A 22,302-nucleotide genomic window follows, 5' to 3' on the forward strand; every position below is an offset into this window, starting at 1 on the left:
TTCTTATTACTCCTATTAGTATATAATTGATGTTTATTCTTGGCTTTCGAGCTTACCGCTAAATAAAGGTGGCTCTGACCCCACATTGTCCACCATCCTCGGTCTCTTTGCTACATCCTTTCTTTGGAGATGCAGTCTGATTTTCTTGCCCTCCTCTACTGTCAGAAGATCAGTCTGACCAGCTTCCCTTGGAATTACCCACTGACTCCCTTGTGGATTGGTTACCCACTAAAACATAGCCAAAAAGTTGTACCCCTTAAAAATGGGCCCATTTGCCCAAGTAAGGACTTGTGGAACATAGTGGAAAAAATGGGGTGTAAATCTTTCTATCACGTGATGTATTGTTGGGCTCTATTACCTTCAGCCTACAACAGAGGGATTATTATCAGCACATTCTCCTTCAGACTAGAGTTAGAGGCCTGGGGCGTCAAGGGTCATGTGAGACTCAAAACATCCTTTCTATATATTGTTAATATTGTTAACTTCATGATTATTGCTTCCTCTCAAGGGTGTGAAGCACAAACACACATATATCCTTTAGATGTGCTTAGGGTATAAAATACATCACAGTCTTATTTTATACAAATTTGAATTGTTTAGAACTGAAATGGGATATAGAAAAATTAATGAAATTTCACTTTGGGGCAACTTTTAAACTGTTAAAGAATAAAATTTGACTAAGAAAATTATACAGATCTTATTGGCTTTATTCAGTGATTCATGAATTGATTAGCATCCAATCTAACAGATAGAAAGGAGCTCTGAAGAGCTGTACAAAGCAAGAGATTTTATAGGCCGAAGGGAGCAGGAACAAGGAAGTCCTACTGGGCATTTGCTAATTGGTTAAAGCAGGGTTGCTCTCCTTCTATGGAGGAAAGGGAAATCTTGGAGCTGGGTGTGGCACCTTGTGCTGAGCAGGCAAGTGCTGGTTGGTTGATGTAGGCCTGCCTTTTCTGGGAAAGCCAAGCATAGACATTTAGTTAGGTTTTGGTTTGTTGACATGGGCATAAGCAACTCCATTTTGGGTCCAGTCTGGCTCCTTTTAACAGAACCAATGTGAATCTTCCTAAATGAAAACTTTGTTAATAATTGCCTGATTTCAAAGCTATCTGCATTGTGTGGCAATTCACAAGGCAGTTCTACTCTTAGCAGTTATAGAGATATCTTCTATCCTTTGGTAAGTTTAGTCTTGAATTTTGCAGTTTTCAGAACCACATCCCTTATAATACTATATGTGACTAACTTTGTAACACTGAAAATATCTAATTCATCCTGTGAGGAAGATTCCCCTTGACTGAAGACCAACCCCCATCCAAAAGCTACTTGTCTACAGTCTCTTTTCCACAGTTCTAAACTCCAAAAGTCCTGAAAAAACTGATTTTTGTAAGTTTACAGCAAACCTCACAACCTATATATAATCTTTATTTATGTGAATATGCATACATTTTGCTAAAGAACTGTCACTGCCCCACGTCTCACTAAGGGTTTTACATTATAGATTATACCCATTATTGCCTGCCAAAATCCTAAAAATTCTGAAGTCTGATATACATTTGGCCCTAAAGTTTCAGATAGAGTCAAATGGCAGAGAGATGGAAAGTACAAGAAAGAGGTAAGAAAATTAGAGGACCAGTCTAGAATATCCAGCATCTAATAATACAAGTCTCAGAAAGAGAGAAAGATAAAGTGTATAGGGTGGGAATCATCAGCGAAGTAATTCAAGAAAACTTCCATGGACTGAAGGGCAATAATTTCCAATTTATGAGACCATGGGATTCCCAGCAAAATAGACCAAAATGAAATAAACCTACATTAAGGCATATCTGGAATTTTAGAACGCTGGCTATACCAGAGAGAATGGGAAAAGTCACATACAAGAAGATGGGAATCATGATGCCATCAGATTTCTCAGCAGCAACACTGGGAGCTAGACAACAAGTGCAAGTTGCCTTCAGAATCCTAAAGGAATTTTTTTTAACCAAGATTTCTATACCCAAACACTCATTAAAATGAGTTGTTTTAATAGATGTTTTAGACATGAATCAGATTCTCAAGAGATTTACTGTGTAAATTGAATTTCCCCTCCTTCCCATTAGCCTTACAGAGGTGAAAATAAGAAATTACTACATCCCAGGAAACAGAAGAAAATTAAACATTGAAGGAAATGGATACTTCATAAATCAAAATATTGTTCCTGAATTACAAGATTCCTTTTATCTCGCATAAAGTTTTGTGATAAAGACTTAGAAGGTTAAACTTCACCTTGTATTGCCAGAGTTCTCTTTCAGCCCAGAACATAACATTGATTCACAATGTATAAATAATTAAAATATTTTTATGTTTCATAGAGGAGTCAGAAAAATTCATCCATTTCCCAGTTATACACATTTGAAAAACTTGAGTTTAGCAAAACAGAACATTTTTAGTCCTCATTTCTAGAATGAGGTTTTGAGACTTAAAATCTGATGTGCTGTTCAGTGTAAAAGCCCCGGGCTCTCTGCAGTGTTGACAGATAGCTGGACCTCACTGGGCGGCTGCGTTGTTTGAAGCGTGGATGTACAGTACAGACTTGAGTCAGCGGGTCCCATCTAGCGTTGCCACTGCCAGTCCTACTATAAACTCTCAGTCACAGACTCCAGCCTCTTCTGTTTCATCCCCTGCCCAGTAAATAAATTGGGTCAGGAAATGACCACAGAAGGAAAAGACAGAACCTTCGGAGATTGTTTATATAGGCAGTAAAGTTGCTCAGTGGCTAGCAATAGAAAATAAAGCAAACCAATGCTGTATTGACTGGGATTTTTCTCAGAACAGTTTAACTGTCCACTTTTCACAAAGATATCGCTAAAAACTTTTTCTTATTCTCTGAGTGTTGTCTGTCTCAATAATTAGTCTATATTAAGGTAAACTTAAAGTTGAGAATGTCTAATGGGAAATAGCTAATTACATGGAATATACATTTTCTATTCCTGTATCCATTCAGTACCAAAATCTACTTTGCAGCCCCTTTGAGTATCAATTTAGTAGTTCTCTGTCATTTTTCCTTTGGAACTGTCAGTGTGCCTGGCTGGTTTTCTTTCCTCTAGCTTTCCCTCCCCTTTGTGGCCTCACCTGCTCGTCTCCCTTCAAGTATAGAATACCTGTCACCTCTTGTAGTTTTTCTTGTCTCTTGCCCCATGCCTGTCTCCACCCAGGAGAAGTCCTGCTCCTTCAGGTGAGTATTCTGAGAAAGCGAGAGAATGGGGTCCACGCATGTTCACCCTTCTGATGAGAAGAAGATAAGAGAACATGGTGCAGTGTGAGAAAGGAGGTGGATTAGCACATGAGGCTGGGCTGCCTGGATTTGAATTCCTACTCTTCCACTTAATAATATGTGACCTTGGGCAACTAGCTTAACCTCTCTGTGCTATAGTTTCTGCCTCTGTCAATTGGTGATAATAATAGTATCTTCCTCATAGAGTATTGTGAGAATTTTAAAAAATAATACATTTAAATACAATATAATATAGTGGTTAAGTACATATATTCGAGCCAGACTACCTGTGTTCGAATGCCTGCTTCATTACTTTGGCAATATTTCTATTCCTCAGACTCCTCATCTGAAAAATAGGCTAAAAAATAGTACCTACTGTGTTCTCAAGTTTAAAAAAAAAAAAGTACCTACTGTTAGAATTGTTGAAAGAATTATTTGAGTTAAAATATAGAGAGTATAGTATGTAGGCCAGTATCAGCAAATAGTTAACACTATTTAAATATTACTTATTATTAAAAGGCTTAGATAAGAATTTGTTGTATAGTATACACTCAAGAAATAGTTGATATTTTACAGGAAATTCCCATTTTCAACAATATTCTGTAAGAAGAAAGATTATGGTTTTGAAGAGAGGAAAGCATATTAGAGCCACAATATGATGCCACTATCTTTCCTCCTCCCACCAAATAATTTAAATAAACATGGCAATACTAAGCAACTAGAACTCTATACACAGTTAAGTATAAGTTAGTACAGCGCTTTGAAAAAGTGATCCTCTATTAAGGCTGAACCTTACGCATATCCTTAACCCAGCAAATCCATTCCTAGACTCATTTACACACAAAAGAAATGCATGCTCCATGTAACAAGACATAACAGAAATATTCATGTAACAAAGAACTTAATAGCCAAAAACTGGAAGCAACTCATATAAATTCTGTATGTTTATAAAACCGGGGGATGGAGAGGATGAATTACGACCTGTATATAAAATATGTGTAAAAGAAGGCAGACAAAAAAGTACATATGGTGTGATCCCCCACCCCATCCCCCTGCTTTTTTTTTTTTTTTAAGTTCAAAAATGGTAAAACTAATTTTGCCATCAGGATAGTGGTGACCCTTTGGCAGGGGACCCGTGACTGGAGTTGAACCCAGGGTGCTTCTGGAGTTCTGCTACTTGATCTAATTTGATGGTTACCTAGGTGTATTTTCTTTGTGAAAATTCATTCTGCTATATGCTTATTATTTATGCATTTGTATATATTATGTATGTTAAACTTTAATTGAAAATTTATATTAACTCAAAAAGCTTGAGAATTTTGGGAATGATAGTTCACTTTTTCCACTTGCCAAACTTTCTAGAATTGCCCAGTCTGGGTGGCTCAGTTGGTAGGAATGTTGTCTCATGCACCAAAAAAGTCGTAGGTTCGAGTCCAGGTAAGGGCACTTATGGGAGGCAACCAATCGATGTTTCTCTTCCTCTTTCCTCCTTTCTCTCTCTAAAAAATAAGTAAAAAACAAAACCATATCCTCAGGTGAGGATTAAAAATATACTTCATACTTTAAAAAATTGTAGGTGTTCAGTTCCAGTGCAGATGCAAGAAAAAATGGTCCTCCTCACACTTTCTGTCTGTTTGATTTTGGCAGCCAAGATTGGGGAATACAAAACAAAACAAAAAGTAGGTGCTCCTTACAATGCCAGAAAATTAACCAATGTGGCTTCTAAACTTGTCTTAATTTAGGTCTCCGGGGCTGTAAAAAAACTCAGGAGCAACAAATAAGTAGCTTGGGAAATATACTTTGAAGTAGTCATTAGTTTTCATTTACCTGTCATCTCACATACAGTGCTACAGATACAGGAACTACAGATGGGGTGTGCAAAAGTAGGTTTATGGCTGTGAATTCACAGAACAGAGTTTATTCCTGTATTATTATTTACTAGAAGCACGGTGCACGGATTCGTGCACCGGTGGGGTCCCTCAGCCTGACCTGTGCCCTCTCGCAATCCGGGACCCCTCAGGGGATGTCAGACTGCCAGTTTTACCCTGATCCCTGCAGGTCAATGCCGCCTGCTGCTCCCACCTGCCGCTCGCGCTCATCATGGCCCTGCTGCGTCTGCTGCAGACTTGTGCCAAATCAGTCCCGATCGGGAGAGGCTTGTGCCATCGCAGAGGCGCTCGCCAACCGTAAGCCCTGCATCTGGCGCCCGTTGGTCAGCTGAGCAGCACTCCTGATGTGGGAGCACACTGGCCACCAGGGGGCAGCTCCTGCGTAAGGCGTCTGCCCCGTGGTGGTCAGTGAGCATCATAGCGACCGGTTGACCAACCGTTCGATTGTTTGGTCGCTTAAACATTTATATAGAGAGAGATTAACTAGAGGTCCAGTGCACAGAATTGTACACCGGTAGGGTCCCTCGGCCTGTCCAGCGCCCTCTTGCAATCTAGGACCCTTCGGGGAATGTTGGAGAGATGGTTTTGGCCCAATCCCTACAGGCCAGGCTGAGGGACCCCATCAGTGCACAAATCCATGCACCGGGCCTCTAGTGTATATATATAACATCTTTGGTTAATCTCTTCCCACCTTCCTCCCTGCCTCCTTCCCTCTGAGATTCATCAGTCTGTTCCATGACTGTGCATTGAACGTCTGCCCCCTAGTGGTCATTGCACATCATAGCGGTTGGCCGGTTGCTTAGGCTTTTTTATATATAGACTAGAGGCCTGGTGCACAAAAATTTGTGCACTCGAGGGGGAGAGGGGGTCCCTCAGCCCGGCCTGTGCCCTCTCGCAGTCTGGGACCCCTCGGGAGATAATGACCTGCTGGCTTAGGCCTGCTCCCAGGTGGCAGAGGGCAGGCCCAATCCCTAGGTGCAGCCCCTGGTCAGGCTCAGAGCAGGGCCGATTGGGGAGTTGGGGTGCCGCCCCCTGTCATGCACAGAGCAGGGCGAATCGGGAGGTTGCAATGCCACCCCTAGTCACCCTCAGGGTAGGGCCGATTGGGGGGTTGGGGCACTGCCCCCTGTCACACTCAAGGCAGGGTCGATGGGGAGGTTGCGGGGCCACCCCCTATCATGCACAGAGCAGGGTGGATCGGAAGGTTGCAATGCCACCCCTAGTCATGCTCAGGGTAGGGCCGATTGGGGGGGTTGGGGCGCTGCCCCCTATCACGCACAGAGCAGGGCCGATCAGGGGGTTGAGGAGCTCCCCCCCGTCACTCACAGAGTAGGGCCGATAGGGGTTGAGGAGCTCCCCCCTGTCACACACAGAGCAGGGCGGATCAGGGGGTTGGGGCGCCACACCCTGTCACACTCAGGGCAGGGCCGATGGGGAGGTTATGGCTCTACCCCGTCACACACAGAGCAGGGCCCATGGGGGGCGGTTGGGGCGCCACCCTCTATCACCCACAGAGCAGGGCCGATCAGGGGGTTGGGGCGCCTTCCCCTGTCACGAACAGAGCAGGGCGGATAGGGAGGTTGTGGCCCCGCCCCCTGTCACACACAGAGCCGCAGGGCGATCGGGGTTTGGGCGCTGCCCCCGTCACGCTGATCCCGGTGCTGGGAGGCATATTACCCTTTTACTATATAGTATAGAGGCCTGGTGCACGGGTGGGGGCTGGCTGGTTTGCCCTGAAGGGTGTCCTGGATCAGGGTGGGGGTCCCCACTGGGGTGCCTGGCCAGCCTGGGTGAGGGGATGATGGCTGTTTGCAGCTGGTCACACCCCCTTCAGGGTGGGGGTCCCCGCTGGGGTGCCTGGCCAGTCTGGGTGAGGGGCTGAGGGCTGTTTTCAGGCTGGCGGGTGACTGAAGCTCCCAACCGCTCCTTTTTTTCTTTTTCTTTTTCTTTTTTATTCTGGGCCAGCTTTAGCTCTGAGGCTTGGCTCCAACTCTTAGGCCTCGGCTGCTGAAAGCAAGTATCTGGTTTGTTTGGGTTCTATAATCGAAACACTGTTTCAACTCCAGCTCTGAGATCCCGGCTGGCTGAAAGCAGGTTTCTGAGGTTTTGTTTAGCTTCTATATTTGTAACAATGTTTCAAACTGCAAGCTCAGAGGCTGGCAGCAGCAGGCGGGGAACGTTGGAGTCCTCGTCATTGAAGCAAGCAAGCCTCCTGTTAGCTTCAAGCTGCCTGGCTGCCGGCCGCCATCTTGGCTGGCAGTTAATTTGCATATCGCCCTGATTAGCCAATGGGAAGGGTAGTGGAGGTACGGCTAATTACCATGTTTCTCTTTTATTAGTGTAGATTATATTATTTTCCATATAAACAACTGTAAACCTACATTTGCCCACCCGTATATAAATTATATATAAAACTGGTTTGTAGCTGGAATAAGTCTTTTTAACTTTTCTAGAGTGATACACTGACATCCTGCAGACCTGAGCTGGTGCTTGTAAAGTTTGATTGGAGAAAGTTTCATGTGGTCCAGCTGTGAGATGTAAGAGGCAAGGTTGAAGGTTCTTGATAAGCATTTGTTATAATTGGTGCTCTTGCTTATTGCTTTGGTGTCCATGATGCAGTTTTAGTAACTTAGTGAGTTTCTTCTTTAGATGGAATTTGTTTTGTTTAGTCTACATTGTGCCCAGATTGATGATTGAAAACGTTACACTTTTGCAGGTCATTGCTTCATAGCTCTTCCCATTTCTGCTATTTTTATATCACATGAATCATTGCACATTTAAGCCATCTGCAAGGCCTGAATGGAATGAGATAAAAGCTGCCATCACTCAGATTGACACTTGAAAAGCTGGTATTCATTCGGAGTTTATTCTTGATTATCCTTTATATTTTAAAGTCTCAAACTTCATTCCACAATAGTTGCTAACATCTCTAAGAAAAGTATCTCTGATTCACAGGTTTTTTTTTAGTTGAACATGGGTCAAAGGAAAAGGATTTGTTGTGTCACCCAGAAGAATCAGTTAGGGATTCAGTTCTAATTCCACTGAAATAATAAGAATAGTAGGTTCCATCCCTGTTTTAAAATATGTTGGTTTTAATGAGCTCAGGTTTGGCATGTACATCATAGTGAATGGTAAAACACAAGGTTCTGAAATTGCCAGGTGAATGCTTCAAAAATGTTTTTTGCATGCTTAGAACATATCACCCCTATTAGATATTTGTCAAAAGTGTTTCTCAACATAGCAGCGTTTTTGAGGATTTCTTGGTGGGGTGGGGGTGATTAGATGAACACAAGTCTGGGATGCAGCAAAAGAGACTCATGATCAAAAATGCCCCTTCACACTCACACACTTTCACTAGAGATGTATACAAACCTGTCCTTTATATGTGTGTAGTGGATTAGGCTCCCTTAAAGCCTTTTCAAACAGATTGTCTCAACGCAACTTTGCTCTGAGCAGCAAAAGGTTGGTGTGTGTGCTAAAGTTACCTGGAATCGTATGAATTAGAGAGGGGAGTATAGACTGCTTTCAGAGTAAGAAGTGTCTTCCGTTTTTAAGTAAAGTGGCCATTGTCACCAAGTGTCTCCTCTATACAAATAATACTTTGGTAACCCAGTAGTCATAAACTCTGGAACACATAGAGGGAATAAAATATAAAAATATTCCTTTGTTTCCTGAAATGATAGACCAGAAATGCATTGATCTTCACAACTAATACAACAGACACTTCATTTTCAAGACAGGAATATCTAAAAAATAGAAAGTTTTACTAAGAATCTAAGAGTAATGGTACTATTTTTATTTCTTTTATTTTTTAAAATATGTCTTTATTGATTTTTTTTTTTGAGAGAGAAACATCAATTTGCTGCCTCCTGCACGCCCCCTACTGGGGCTCGAGCCTACAACCAGGGCATGTGCCCTGACCAGGAATTGAACCTTTGGTGCACTAGGCAGTGGTCGGCAAACTCATTAGTCAGCAGAGCCAAATATCAACAGTACAACGATTGAAATTTCTTTTGAGAGCCAAATTTTTTAAACTTAAACTATATAGGTAGGTGCATTGTTATTAACTTAATTAGGGTACTCCTAAGGCTTAGGAAGAGCCACACTCAAGGGGCCAAAGAGCCGCATGTGGCTCGCGAGCCGCAGTTTGCCGACCATGGCACTAGGGGACACTCAGCCCACTGAGCCACACAGCCCATGGCTGGTCCTATTTTTATATCTTCAGTTATCCTAATGTATCTCCATGTCGTCTTGGGCAAGTCACTTAGTGTTTCTGTTTCTCCCATTTTACTAATGTACTATAGATATTCAAAAGACCTAAATTTTGTGTGTAAACTATAGCATTTTGAACATAGATAACATCTTTCTATGTTTTTTCTCATAGAAGGACAACAGTAATTTTTGCCTAAAGACACTGTTTGAGAATGATTTGCGTGGAGGAGGATTGTATTTTACATAATTCATGTGAAGTAATTGTATTTATTTTTTGTTCACTATTTATTTCTTTGCTTAGCAGACAGAAGGCGGAGCACAGACAGACGGCCAGCCGTCACAGACACAAAGTAGTGAAAATTCAGAGAGTAAATCTACCCCTAAACGGCTGCATGTCTCTAATATCCCTTTCCGCTTCCGGGACCCCGATCTCCGACAGATGTTTGGGGTAAGTCTCTGGAGTCCTTTTTGGGGTTTACAATTAAAATATAATTTAATCTACCACGTATATTATTAGTCATTAGTACTTTAGGATAAAATTACAAATAGATTGAGGAAGATCCTGGGAAAATCATTATTTTCATCAGAAACTTTTCCTACCACCTGTCTACTAGACATCAGCTTGCAAATTCTCACATAAATAAGGTGACCATTTGCTTGGATATGAAACTTTCAGTGCTAAAATCGGGATAAACTGCATTTACTACCTTTCACAGTGTTGCAGATTAAATGATATAATATCTGTGAAAGGAGATAGTATCTGTGTTTGTTTGTTTGTTTGTTTGTTTTTTCACTTTCTTCCTTATAACTCAACAGTGTCAAGACCAATATCTAAAATCAGGTCTGGGTGTTAGTTTGCTACCTTTGATGTGTTCTTCCAGTTGTTTCATTCTTCCCCCAATCAACCATAGAAACAGTGTAAGAGCAAAGATTTGAGTTATTGGGAAGTGAGTGGCTGCTGAGCATCTTAAGTTTTTTTCTGGGCTTATTGTGTTGTTGCCTGCTTTAATTTGAGCAAATTCTTAACTTGATCTAGGACTAAGAGATAACTGGGTTTTAAAATTTTTTATTAGTATCACAGCCTGGTGCTTTGTCAGAAAACCAAATCCTCTTCCTGAAGTCTAGGCCACTTCATGGCGACAATACCTTGGAGCAAAGTTCTGTCACTTATAGCTGGTTACCTGGATGTGTGTTGCACTTTGAATGCAAGGCCAGGGTTGAGATTAATGATAATATTGAAGAACTTGGAAGAGAGGTTTTACAGAGAAAATGGTAGCAGCTGGTCTCCATCTCTACAGGAAAGAGCACAACAGAAGATATAAATGCAGCATAAAGAATTCCGGTTACATTTGGGAAGAAACTTCCCAGGAGTATGAGTTATTAGGTTTTCTACTGAATTGTCAGAGATAACATGGAATTTTAAGCTCTGAAAATAGAGTGCATTCTCTTGTCAAAAGTGTGTTTTCCATTGAAGATCTGCCCAGGCCACTTAACAGTGCTTTCTTGAAATGTATTATACCCTTCCCATAAGGCACTAAGTGCATAAAAATTTAATTTCCTTGCAAGGATAGATACCTGGTTGCTCTGTCTTCTTCCACGTGGTTAGTACCTACTACTTAGAACAGTGATGGCGAACCTTTTGAGCTCAGCGTGCCAGCATTTTGAAAAACCCTAACTTAACTCTGGTGCCGTGTCAAATATAGAAATTTTTTGATATTTGCAACCATAGTAAAACAAAGACTTATATTTTTTATATTTATTTTATATATTTAAATGCCATTTAGCAAAGAAAAATCAACCAAAAAAATGAGTTCGCGTGTCAGAGGTTCGCCATCACTGACTTAGAAGGACAGTTGCGTTGGTATAGAGCAGCCGTGGGCAAACTACGGCCCACGGGCCGGATCCGGCCTGTTTGAAATGAATAAAACTAAAAAAAAAAAAAAAAAAAAAGACCGTACCCTTTTATGTAATGATGTTTGCTTTGAATTTATATTAGTTCACACAAACACTCCATCCATGCTTTTGTTCCGGCCCTCCGGTCCAGTTTAAGAACCCATTGTGACCCTCGAGTCAAAAAGTTTGCCCACCCCTGGGATAGAGCATAGATTACATGCTCCGTTTTATAAGCTCTGTAAACTTGAAAAATAGCTTCTTTCAGCCTCGTTTTTTAACCATAAAGGGGAAGTAGTCCTGACTCTAGAAGGATGCTATGAGGACGCATTAGAAAACAGAAAAGAAAACAAACTCTAAAACACTATACAAATCTTAGTTTTATGGGATAGGTATAGGAATAAACAAAATGCTCTTCTATCCAAAATAAAGACATTCTCCTCTTCCCGTGATGTTTCTAATTTTCTATTAAATGGTGAAACAAGAAACAAGCCCAGAAGCTTATTATAGAAAACTTGGGCTCTTACTACATGTTTTTTATAATGATAATAATGTTTTAGCCCAATGAGAAAGCATGATTTCTGTTTTGCTCTTTTTATTTTTTAATTTTTGCACATTTCCCAAAGTCTGGTTTTAAATCCAAGTGAAATAGATAATTGGGTATATGAGTTTAGTACTCAGAGAGAAGTGTGAGCTACAAAGATATCTGGAGATTTACTGCACCTCCCCTCAATGCAGTTTATCCGAGGATTGATTAGCACAGGTAGTTTTGTCTCTATATACACATCTTCTCCAAATAATTACTGTGTTGTGTATGCCCTCTAGTCAGCTGTTAGCTACCTAACAATAGTTATTAGGCTTTGTAGTTTTAGCTTTGTTTTGATTTTCCAAATGTTAAAATATTTAACTAATTACAAAGCAAAGTTACTATTTAAAATATTCTTGATGGTGTTCAATGCAGAAAGATTAAAGTGGCAAATAAATGAGATCATACATAATGTCTATGAAAGTTTAAGTATAATGGAAAATAGCATGTAACCTATAGAAATAACACAGATATATATTTATTGACTTGGAAAGTTGTTCATAGTATATTAAGTTTTTTTTTTTTTAAATAAAAGTATATGTGGAAATAGTTATATGCCTAAGGAAGAGCCAGGAAGGCTGTGCACCAGAACTAAGGTGGTGGGATTGGAGGTGATAATGAACATGATTTACTTTCATAAGTTAAAGAAAAATAAGGGGAAGCAAAACAGCCTTCAAATCTTTCTACGTAGGATTTACTTCTTAAAACAGACATTTAAAAATTAGAGATGCAGTGGGGGAATCCCTAGTTCTTGCCCGTGTGAAGAAGCATGTAGTAGGAAAACTCTCTGAATATATTCTGAAGACAGCGTCCCCCGCACAGTGGGCAGTGCATGAATGAGGGAATGAAAACCGAGTGGAAAAGGAGAGATGCTCAGCTCGGTGAGGAAAACTCAGAAACTGGCATCGGGGCCCACCAACAAGTAGAAACATGGATGTTAAATAGGTATTTGGAGGGGATGATGGGAGGCCTGTTTCTTTTTCAGACGAAAGTAAAGTATGTGGATAAAAAGCTGACCATAAACAAATGTTTTTATTTTTGTCTCTGCAGCAATTTGGCAAAATCCTAGATGTAGAAATAATCTTTAATGAACGCGGCTCCAAGGTAAGCTCCATTTCAGCATTAAGTCAGCTTGTTTTTGTTATTTTAGTTTTGTTTTATTTTAAACAGTAAGTAGTCAGAAAACTTAAGCTGTTTTTCAAGCCTGCAAAAATGCTCCTGTCTAGCTTGGGTTAGATTATCTCTAAAAATAAGCTGCCACATGGCCAAACTTTATCTTGATACCTAAATCAGGAGAGTGATGAGACAGAAGCAAGAGGAGTTGGAGGGGAGAGTGTGGCAGTCAGGAAAATAGGATGTAGGACACACCAGTCCTTCATCAGACTTCAGTTTGCCCTACGCTTCTTATATTAAAGGAAAAGTGAAATTCTATGAAAATTCTATTCTGAAGTATCAGAACAAATCAGCTTTAAAAATAGAACTTTGAAATGACATATTTAGAAAAAATTTAATATTTCAGTTATTCAGTTAACTTGCTCTCTCTTTCGAATGAATTTTGACAAGACTTAACTGCAGGGAGTATAATGACTCAGGACTTCACTATGAACTGATTTCCTCCTTTAAGTTAAAGCCTTACAGGCCAGCTGCAGAATACAGTGAGTGATTTTTTTTTTTTTTTTTGCATAAGAATTAAAGAAGTAACAGTGTGCAAATTGATATGTGTATTCTCTTCTAAATGTGTTCTATATAAGAACTGAAATATTTTTAATTAAAACATTTTCCCTTAATAATTTACTATTAAATTTCCAATGTGTATGATTTAGAATTTTTATACACTAAAATGAGCAACGGTGTTTTTAGGAATGAGTGATTGGTAAAGTCTTACAATGGCATTATGAGAAAAGATCTGATTAACTGGATTTTGGAAAGTTTTACTTGAAAGTTTTCTTCCTTCTTAACAAATTAAATACACCCACAGACACAATCAGCTGTGGCCAAGCTTACAAATATTTACCTTGCTATGTTCAGTTCTGACATTTTTAGGTAAGACCAGTTTTTTAATTACTTTTCATTGGGTCATCTCTACTGAATTTTGAAAATAGCCCTTGGCTATGATTAAATCTCTAAGAATGTAATTTGAAAACTCATTTATTTGCTCTATTTAACTTAGTATTTATCTCTCAAATTTCTTATTCCAAATTAATACCACCTCTCTACAGAGTTATGTACCTGCTGCCCCCATCTGTACCAATACAAATGTATGTACTGTTCTAATGCTCCTGATCATTATTCCCTTCCTTTATAGAATGCATCAACACTAAAAGTGTTTAATTTTTACCATAATAATTATTTTTTAGTATTAAAGAGGTAATTATATACCTTCCAGTTTTCTGTTAAAACAAAAAAGATTACTATGCCTATACAGAATTTTCTCCAGCACTTCCTTGGTAAGTATTTTTAAAGTGAAACCAATTCAAACTGCAACCAGTAAAACTATGCTTGTAATTTCCTCACAATGGATTTCTATTTCTTTGTCATATAGTTTGCTTTTATTTTTTGTGACCTTTTTAGATACAAGGTGAAACAATGACAATGGTTTAGAGATGAGAAGCACATGAATGTAAAATAAATGTGAAGATTATTGACTACACTGTTTATCTAAAGTAGCAGTTTAAATGTTTTTGGCTTTTAAGTGTATGCACTTAAAATATCCTTAACAAGACTCTTAACAACCGAAAGCCCAATATAATTTCATCAGGCTCCTTACCAAGAAAATAATTTAATTGAATTCTTTGAAGCAAAGGAAATTGATCTTTCTTAAGGCTTCTTTCATTGACTTCAAGGATTTTTAAATTTACCCGATTCAATTGCTTCTCCCCTATAATTTTCATTTTTAAAGGACATAAGTCTTCCTCTTCTCTTTGGGAAATCTAAAAGCATATGCTGCCTCTCTCAGCTCCATGCTGTGTCCTCACTGCCCTTTTCCTTTGGGCTGCTGAAGGGAAGACAGACTATTACTAATTGGTAAATGTTTTAAAACAAAGCACAGAATTTGGGGTTGTCTTGAATCTGTCTACAAGGACTGGTGCAGAACCCTTTTTCATCCTTGCCCTTCTGTTGTCACCTAACGTTCTTTGCTGAAATGGGTTCCTCTGGAACTGTTTTAGACTCGTTAATAGAGATTTATGTTGGAGTCAAACCTAGATACCTCTTCTGGAATCCACCGAAGATAAATTAAACAATACTTTTCTTTTTTTAAAATTAAGTTTAGTTTTTCATTTCTAATATGTTTGGAGTTGACTATAAATTACATGTCTTGAAAGGAACCTGAGAAAAGGAAACTTAATGTGGTCCTATTGTTCAGTTAAGAGTCATTCAGTCTTTAAGAGTGCTTTCTGTACAGAAATTAGCCTTATTGAAAAATTTTTTTAAGCAGTAATGGAATAACTAGTCACAAATTAATTCTGAGATAAGTAATACTTACTTGTAAAGCAGTATTTAACCAAATGGCTCTAAAACAAAAGCAACTCTTTGCCATGTTTTATTTTTTGTAATGAGACTTTCAGCGCAGGGGTTTAGAATATCCCCACTTAAAGTCATAAGTGGGCACTGTGATGCTGCCATGCCCGTGCCTTCCTGCCTGCCAATACTCTGCCTTTACAGCTTGCCTGCAGAGTAGAATTTCTGTGCTCCAGGAAGTAATTGTCCGTTTGTTGCTGACTTTTTTTTTTTCTTCTTTGACCTTCATATTGTGCATTTGGTTTACCTAGATTATGGAGCAAATATGTATTATTTGCATGTTTACACGTGCACACTGCGCATTTAAATTATTTCATGCCATTTAAAAAAATCTTTTTTACTCCCTATTCTTTTGTATAAATATAAAGTCAGCTGTATTTAATTTTTTGTGATTAACTGAAACAAAGATAGACTATCCTTTTGAAAGTGTTCAATTAGGATATATGATGAAAAATGGTACCCCTGCCAAAATATTAACTAAGGTACTCAAACAGAATCTAGAAAAGGATTGTACAGGCTTGTGTAGCTTTATTGATCCTCCAAATTTCACCATATATAACCCAGTATTAATATAAACAAGAAGATATAGGTAACTGGCCATAGGTCCTGGTTTATCTAGGACAATCCCAGTTTTTATACCTGTTGTCTGAACATAATTATTAATAATGCCCCTTTTTCCCCTTAAAGTGCCAGTTTGAACAGTAAATTATATTGTCCTTTGAGTGACAACTTTTAAAAAGCACCCTTTTAAAAATGATTATAAAGGGAAAACATGATGTTAATGAGAAATAGAAAGAAAAAAAGCATACATATCTCACTAAAGAGAATATTCACTAATATTCTCATATTTCCTTGCAGTCTTTTTTTCTCACATAGAATCTTAAACAGAACTCTAAATAAGGGTCACCTAGTTCAATCCCCAGTACTCTTGACCTTGCATTCTCTGCTAGACACTTTTAGAGCCTGCAGACTTGTTGCTTTTCAAAGTTTATTCCATTGTTGAAATTCAGATTTCCCACCATCCTGTTCATTATCATCCAGCCCTATAATAATTTGTGATACTTATCAAATTTATTAAATAAAGAAGTACACATATTCTAACATTTATATTTTTCATAAAGTTTTTTCAACATACTTTCGGTAGAGTTGTCACTTGAAAGGACATGTATGTATTATAATACTGAATGTGTAGAAGCTCTTTACTTCTTCAGACAGTACCAGTTATTGAGTTGATGAAAGGACTACAAAATAGAGCACAGCAACAGTTGTTGAGATTGCTAGGAAATTTTTAAGTTGATGTGTTATTACTTCACAGGTGGATTTCTGGAATGATGGAGATCTGTCTGGTTTGGGTTAGGCTAAAGTTTAAGCTGGAGTTAGGGAAGATAAAACCTCTATTTCCATTCCTCAGACACACGTAGTATGCTCTAACTTCTCCTATATTTCCCTGGCTTTCGATTTCATGGAAAAGGAGATTATTTGTTTATTTATTTATTTATTTATTTATTTATTTATAAATATGGTCAAAAGACTGTCTGAAATTGCACTAAGTCAGCATTTGTAATTTTCAGTAAAATTGACAGGTAATGCTGAGATGAAATGGTTTTCATAGTACTTAAAACTGAATTAACAGTGCATGTATTTCCAAAGGGTTTAGTTTATTTTCTTTTGTTACCATTTTATGGGTTTTAGTTTTCTTTTTCTTTTATTTATTTTTTAATTTCTGTGTTCTGGCCATACCCAGGAGAACCGTCTGCTTTTGATTTCTCCCTAAAAAGTTACATGGTAAATTTTCTTTCTCATTCTTCTGAGATGGAAAAATTCAAAGATTATACAAATTAAAAAATACGTTCACGGTGCTCATCCTATTGCTTGTTATTTATTGCAGTCTGAGGCCAGACTAAAAAGGTGACAGTTATTCGGCTTCTTTGCCCTTAATGATGTCAAGGCAGGTGATAACATTTTGTCACACTCGGAAGAAGCTTTAACCACAACCCATAACCACATTATTCCTCGATTTCCAAAAGAGAGCTGGTAATCACTAATGTAACATGGGTGTTTAATTTGTTCACATAGTAGGACTTTGGGAACTGAGAACCTTAGGTAAAAGTATAAAGCATATAGACCTGGATTGTCCAGTATAGTGGCCTTGTTGAGCCCCTGAAATGTGGCGAGTGTACATTGAGATGTGCTTTAAGTGTAAAATACACACCGATTTCAAAGACTTAACACACAAGAAGAATGTCAGACATCTCACTCATATGTTGTATATATTCGGTTAAATAAAATACATTATTAAAATTAATTTTACCTAGTTTTACTTTTTAATGTGGCTAGTAATCATTTTAAATTATATGTGAATTGTGTTACATTTCTGTCTGATAGTGCTGGTGTTGACAAACATATCAACATGATTTTTTAAATTAAAATAAAGGTTTACTTTTTATCTGTTTTTTATTTTCTTACATCCCTGATATATTTTCTCTTGTTAAGAGTTTGACATTAAACCTTAGTTTGACTTTGAAACTAATCAGAGCGGTTAACGTTTCCCTGTTTGATATATTGCTCATTTTGAAGCTCTTCTAAGGAAAATGTTAGGATTGGACATAATTTTACTAATTTTTTTCAAAGCAAAAGCTCTGAATGGCCTAACTTAATGTGAATTAGATTTCTAAGAATGAAGGCACATGAAAACATCATTTCATATAAGCATACTTTCCTATTAGTAACTTTTTAAGCCCAGATAATCTGTGAATATCCTTAGCTCAATTCCTTGCACATTTTCAAAAATGTTACGTTTTATTGAAGAACATAGTATATTAAAACAAAATTTTAGCCTTTATTTGAATTAATATTCTTGAAACAAAATTGTAAATGTGATAGATAAACAAACATTAAGTTGAGTTGATGGAAAATTACATTTGACGTTTCAACATAAGAGAAAAACGTTTTAAGGCCGATACATTTAAAATGCTGTCATGCGTTTCACCTTCCCAATCAGACTTTAGTTCTGTGAGGTGTATTAATTTCCTATTGCTTCTGCACAACTTGCCACAAATGTGGTGGCTTAATACCACACACATTTATTATCTTACAGTTCTGGAGGACAGAAGTGCAAAATGGATCTTTCCAGGCTAAAATCAAAGTGTTGGAGGACTGCATTCCTTCGGTAATTTTTAGGGATAATCAACTTCCATGCCTTTTGCAGCTTCTGGAGGCGGCCCACATTCCTTGGCCTGCAGCCCCTTTCCAAATGTATCCAGTCTTTCTCAGGCTGCTGCACCCTGATTCTGACTCTGCTGTTACCCTCTTTCACATATTGGCACCCATGTGATTACCCTGGGCTCACCTGGATAATCCAGGATAGTCTCCCTATCTCCAGATCATTAATCACACCTGCAAAATCCCTTTTGCCATGTAAGGTAACATTCACAGGTTCCAGGGATTAGGACAAGGGGGTTAGGGGCACTATTCTGTCTGCCACAAGGTCTATTTATCTTCAAAGGAAAGAAAGAAATCCTCTTATTTCTGTTTCAGATCAGTATCTCCAAGGCCTTCCTCCTCTTACCCTAGGTGAGGATGTCTGTAAAGATGGCTTTATTGTCCTGTCTTTGGTATCTCGATCAGCATTTCCTTTGACAGATAAGCACCTTTCTTTTAAAACCAATTTTAAAGCATTTGAAAGTGAAATTTTGTTCCAGAATATTAAAGTCATTATTGACAGAAATCTTACACAGGGTGTTAACCTTGGTCATTGCTGACCGCACAGTGTCAGTGCTGGTGACACCTCCCTGTGTTCTGTTGGAGATGCAGTTGTCATGTCCCAGGTGTCCTACCTGCACATCCAGAAAGGAGAGTCATAGAGCACACTTAGCAATTGGACTTGAGGAAGAAAATTAAAGGATTTGGGGACTAATGTGGTTTAGTAAATAGAATACTGAACTTGGATTTCAAAGCTGAATTTTAATTTCCTCACCATTAGCGTAGGAAGAAGCTACATGGAAGAAGCCTAATTGATGCTTTGAGCCTTGTTGCTTATTGAGTACTTAACCTCAGTGTGACTTCGTTTCTTCACCTTCTAAATGAAACCAGCAGGTTTAGCCTTTCTGTCCCATGGTTTTGCTTAAAAGGCAAACATCTATGTATGTATATATGTATATAGATATAGTCTTAATGCTCAAATTAAAAACCTAGCTTTAGTCTGCACATAATTCATTATATAAGTATTAATTTATTAATTTTATCCAAGGCATAAAATGTATGAGTCTGTAGCTAACAGTTGGATTACAGCTTTACAGCTAATAATACTTCTAAAATGTGATATAAAACTCATCGCTATCTCTGACCTCTCTTAAAAGGTTTAACTTTCTGGAGGATTCTCCAGAATTGGAGACCTGGTTTCATCTCCAGCAGATCTAGTATAGACAACAAATGGTGGAATTAATTAGTAACTTGCTCTTGTATACCTATACTTACTAACATCAAAATTTGGTTTTCAAAATGTGTTCCCATTGATATTTTCAACACATTTATTTCTTTTTAAGGGAAGTGTTAACTAATTTACCTGTAATATTCCATCCCAAGCCAACATACGTTGAAAATTTCCTATCAGCTTAGCATTGCACCTTCTAGGGTATTTATGGTGATATCCAAATTGAAGGTAGAGATGATCCATTGGAATCCTCCATGGTTCGCTGTCCAGCCATATAATCCTTTAGAATGCTGAGTGATCTGATCCTTCACGATGATGGAGTTGCTTTTATAAAATTTTGTTGAGCAATTTACACTGTTTACCATCTCAGTTAAGAACATGTTTTGTGTATACAGGAGAACTCATGGTAATAACTGTAAAACAGAACTTGAGTAACAAAGGGTTCCAGGTTACCCTACGATGGTGTTTAAAGAATGCTAGAGGAACACGGGAGCTATTGAGAAATGAGGCCTTTCCCGGAAATGTCTAAAAATTTACCACTCTACGGATGTAAATAACTTGAGACAATTTTATAGTTGTACCTAAAATGAAACTGATATAGTGCTTTATGAAAGAGTTGTATAAGAACATAGTAAATCCTGCTGATGTTGAAATTAACAGTATGATTAAAACCCATGCAGTCTTTTCAAATACACTTCGAACAGTAAAGTGGGTTAACTCCCTGGTCTCCTGCTTTGTCCACGTAGTGAAGTAAAGCTTCATGGGTTTTTGTTGTTCAGTATCTACAATGCACAAATAAATTGATCCTAATTCAAGGTAGCAACTGTATTACTGTTTTATGGTATTCTTTTCCTGTTGAATAGTATGCAACTGATGTCACTAACATAGATCTCATTTCCATTGCTTTTATATATATATTTTATTGAGTTTTTACAGAGAGGAAGGGAGAGGGATAGAGAGTTAGAAACATCGATGAGAGAGAGACATCGATCAGCTGCCTCCTGCACACTCCCTACTGGGGATGTGGCCGCAACCAAGGTACATGCCCTTGACCGAAATCGAACCTGGGACCCTTGAGTTCACAGGCTGACGCTCTATCCACTGAGCCAAACCGGTTAGGGCTCCATTGCTTTTTTGACTATTCCTTTTTTTCTCCATATATGGAAAATTGCTAACATATTTAGTAGCAGATGCAGGCATCAACAAATGTACAACTTAGGCAAATTTGGATAAGCAATTTTTTGAAATTAAGGTGAACATACAAAGGTGGGCAGAAATAGTCTTATAGTTGTTCCTTTGGAAAATAATACAATCCTATATAATAAAAGGCTAATATGCAAATTGTCCCTTCTACCAGGAGTTCGTCCAGGGGGCGGGGCCAGCCAGCCGACCGCTCGTGGCCCCTTCCCCTGGTCTGCCGGCCCGATCAGCCCTGATCAGGGCAGGCTGGCCAGACCCCACCGTGCACAAGTTGGTGCACTAGGCCTCTTAGTAATCTATAATAATTAAAGCATAATATGCTAATTAGACCGGACGACCTTCCAGACGAAGCCAGGGCTGTGAGGGAAGCTGGTGCCGGCAGCCAGGGGAAGGAAGGCCTACTCTTGTACAAATTTCGTGCATCGGGCCTCTAGTTAAATAATACACTTTCATGTACTTATAACTGTAAACCTACTTTTGTCCACCCTTCTAGTGCCACTCTAGTGCCAGTGTGGTCTTTTAAAAGTGTCACTGAAGAAATGTCATCATTGACTGACCACTGTTTAGTGATAGTTTCATTTGCTTAGACAAACATGAGTGCTTTTTTTTACCATACCCAATACTTACAGAATTATACATCAAGATTATGTCTTAAATTATCCTGTTTCCAAGGTGGTACAAGCAGGAGGCAGAGTGGGGGCTCAAATGATTAGACATCTTTAAAATCTCATTATATAATGATGATACTTAAATATCAGTTTTCATGTAAAAGTTACTAGGGAATAATTGATTTAATGAAGTATTTTCTTAGTATTACATAAAGAAACATGTATATTAACAGCATGAAATGAGAAAGAAAAGTAGGATATTTTTTAAAAATACTCAGATTCTTGGTTGAATAATTTGACCCGAGTAACTGTATACCTTAATTTTGGTCTGGCCTCACATGCTTTATGTTTTATTTTATTGTTATTGATAATTATATTATTATTACTACTACCACAACAGTTCTTTATTCTCTTACTGGACTTAATTTCCCTTTACAAAATATGCATGGTCCAAAAATGTGACTTCGGGAGCATATTGCTGAGTTGTTGCTGATGTCAGTTTCAAACTGTGATATTTTGTTCTCTATTGACCACGAGATCAGTATTTCAATATAACGATGTGCATGTTTTCCCCCCTTCTCCCGCTGCATGCAGGGATTCGGGTTCGTAACTTTCGAGAATAGTGCTGATGCAGACAGGGCCAGGGAGAAATTACACGGCACCGTGGTAGAGGGCCGTAAAATCGAGGTGCATGTCTTCAATAATTCAATTTCTGG

General features: G+C 38.5%; 1 protein-coding gene across 17 annotated transcripts in view; it reads left to right on the forward strand.

Annotated features, from left to right (window-relative positions):
• Window positions 1-22,302, forward strand: part of RBFOX2 (RNA binding fox-1 homolog 2) — a 135,333-nt gene that overhangs the window by 84,288 nt on the left and 28,743 nt on the right. For 11 of the 17 annotated variants that reach the window (XR_002830200.1, XM_023757214.1, XM_023757215.1 and 8 more), the window contains exons 3-5: window positions 9,653-9,799; window positions 12,878-12,931; window positions 22,181-22,273. Coding sequence is in view for 16 of the 17 variants with exons in the window: in XM_023757214.1 (XP_023612982.1) it covers window positions 9,653-9,799; window positions 12,878-12,931; window positions 22,181-22,273 (294 nt within the window). In the remaining variant the exon portion in view is untranslated. The remainder of the gene's footprint in view (window positions 1-9,652; window positions 9,800-12,877; window positions 12,932-22,180; window positions 22,274-22,302) is intronic. The other 6 variants (XM_023757221.1, XM_023757209.1, XM_023757211.1 and 3 more) reach the window with 3 other exon arrangements.

The sequence above is a fragment of the Myotis lucifugus genome, unplaced genomic scaffold (assembly GCF_000147115.1).
Source record: "Myotis lucifugus unplaced genomic scaffold, Myoluc2.0 scaffold_103, whole genome shotgun sequence".
Taxonomy (NCBI): domain Eukaryota; kingdom Metazoa; phylum Chordata; class Mammalia; order Chiroptera; family Vespertilionidae; genus Myotis; species Myotis lucifugus.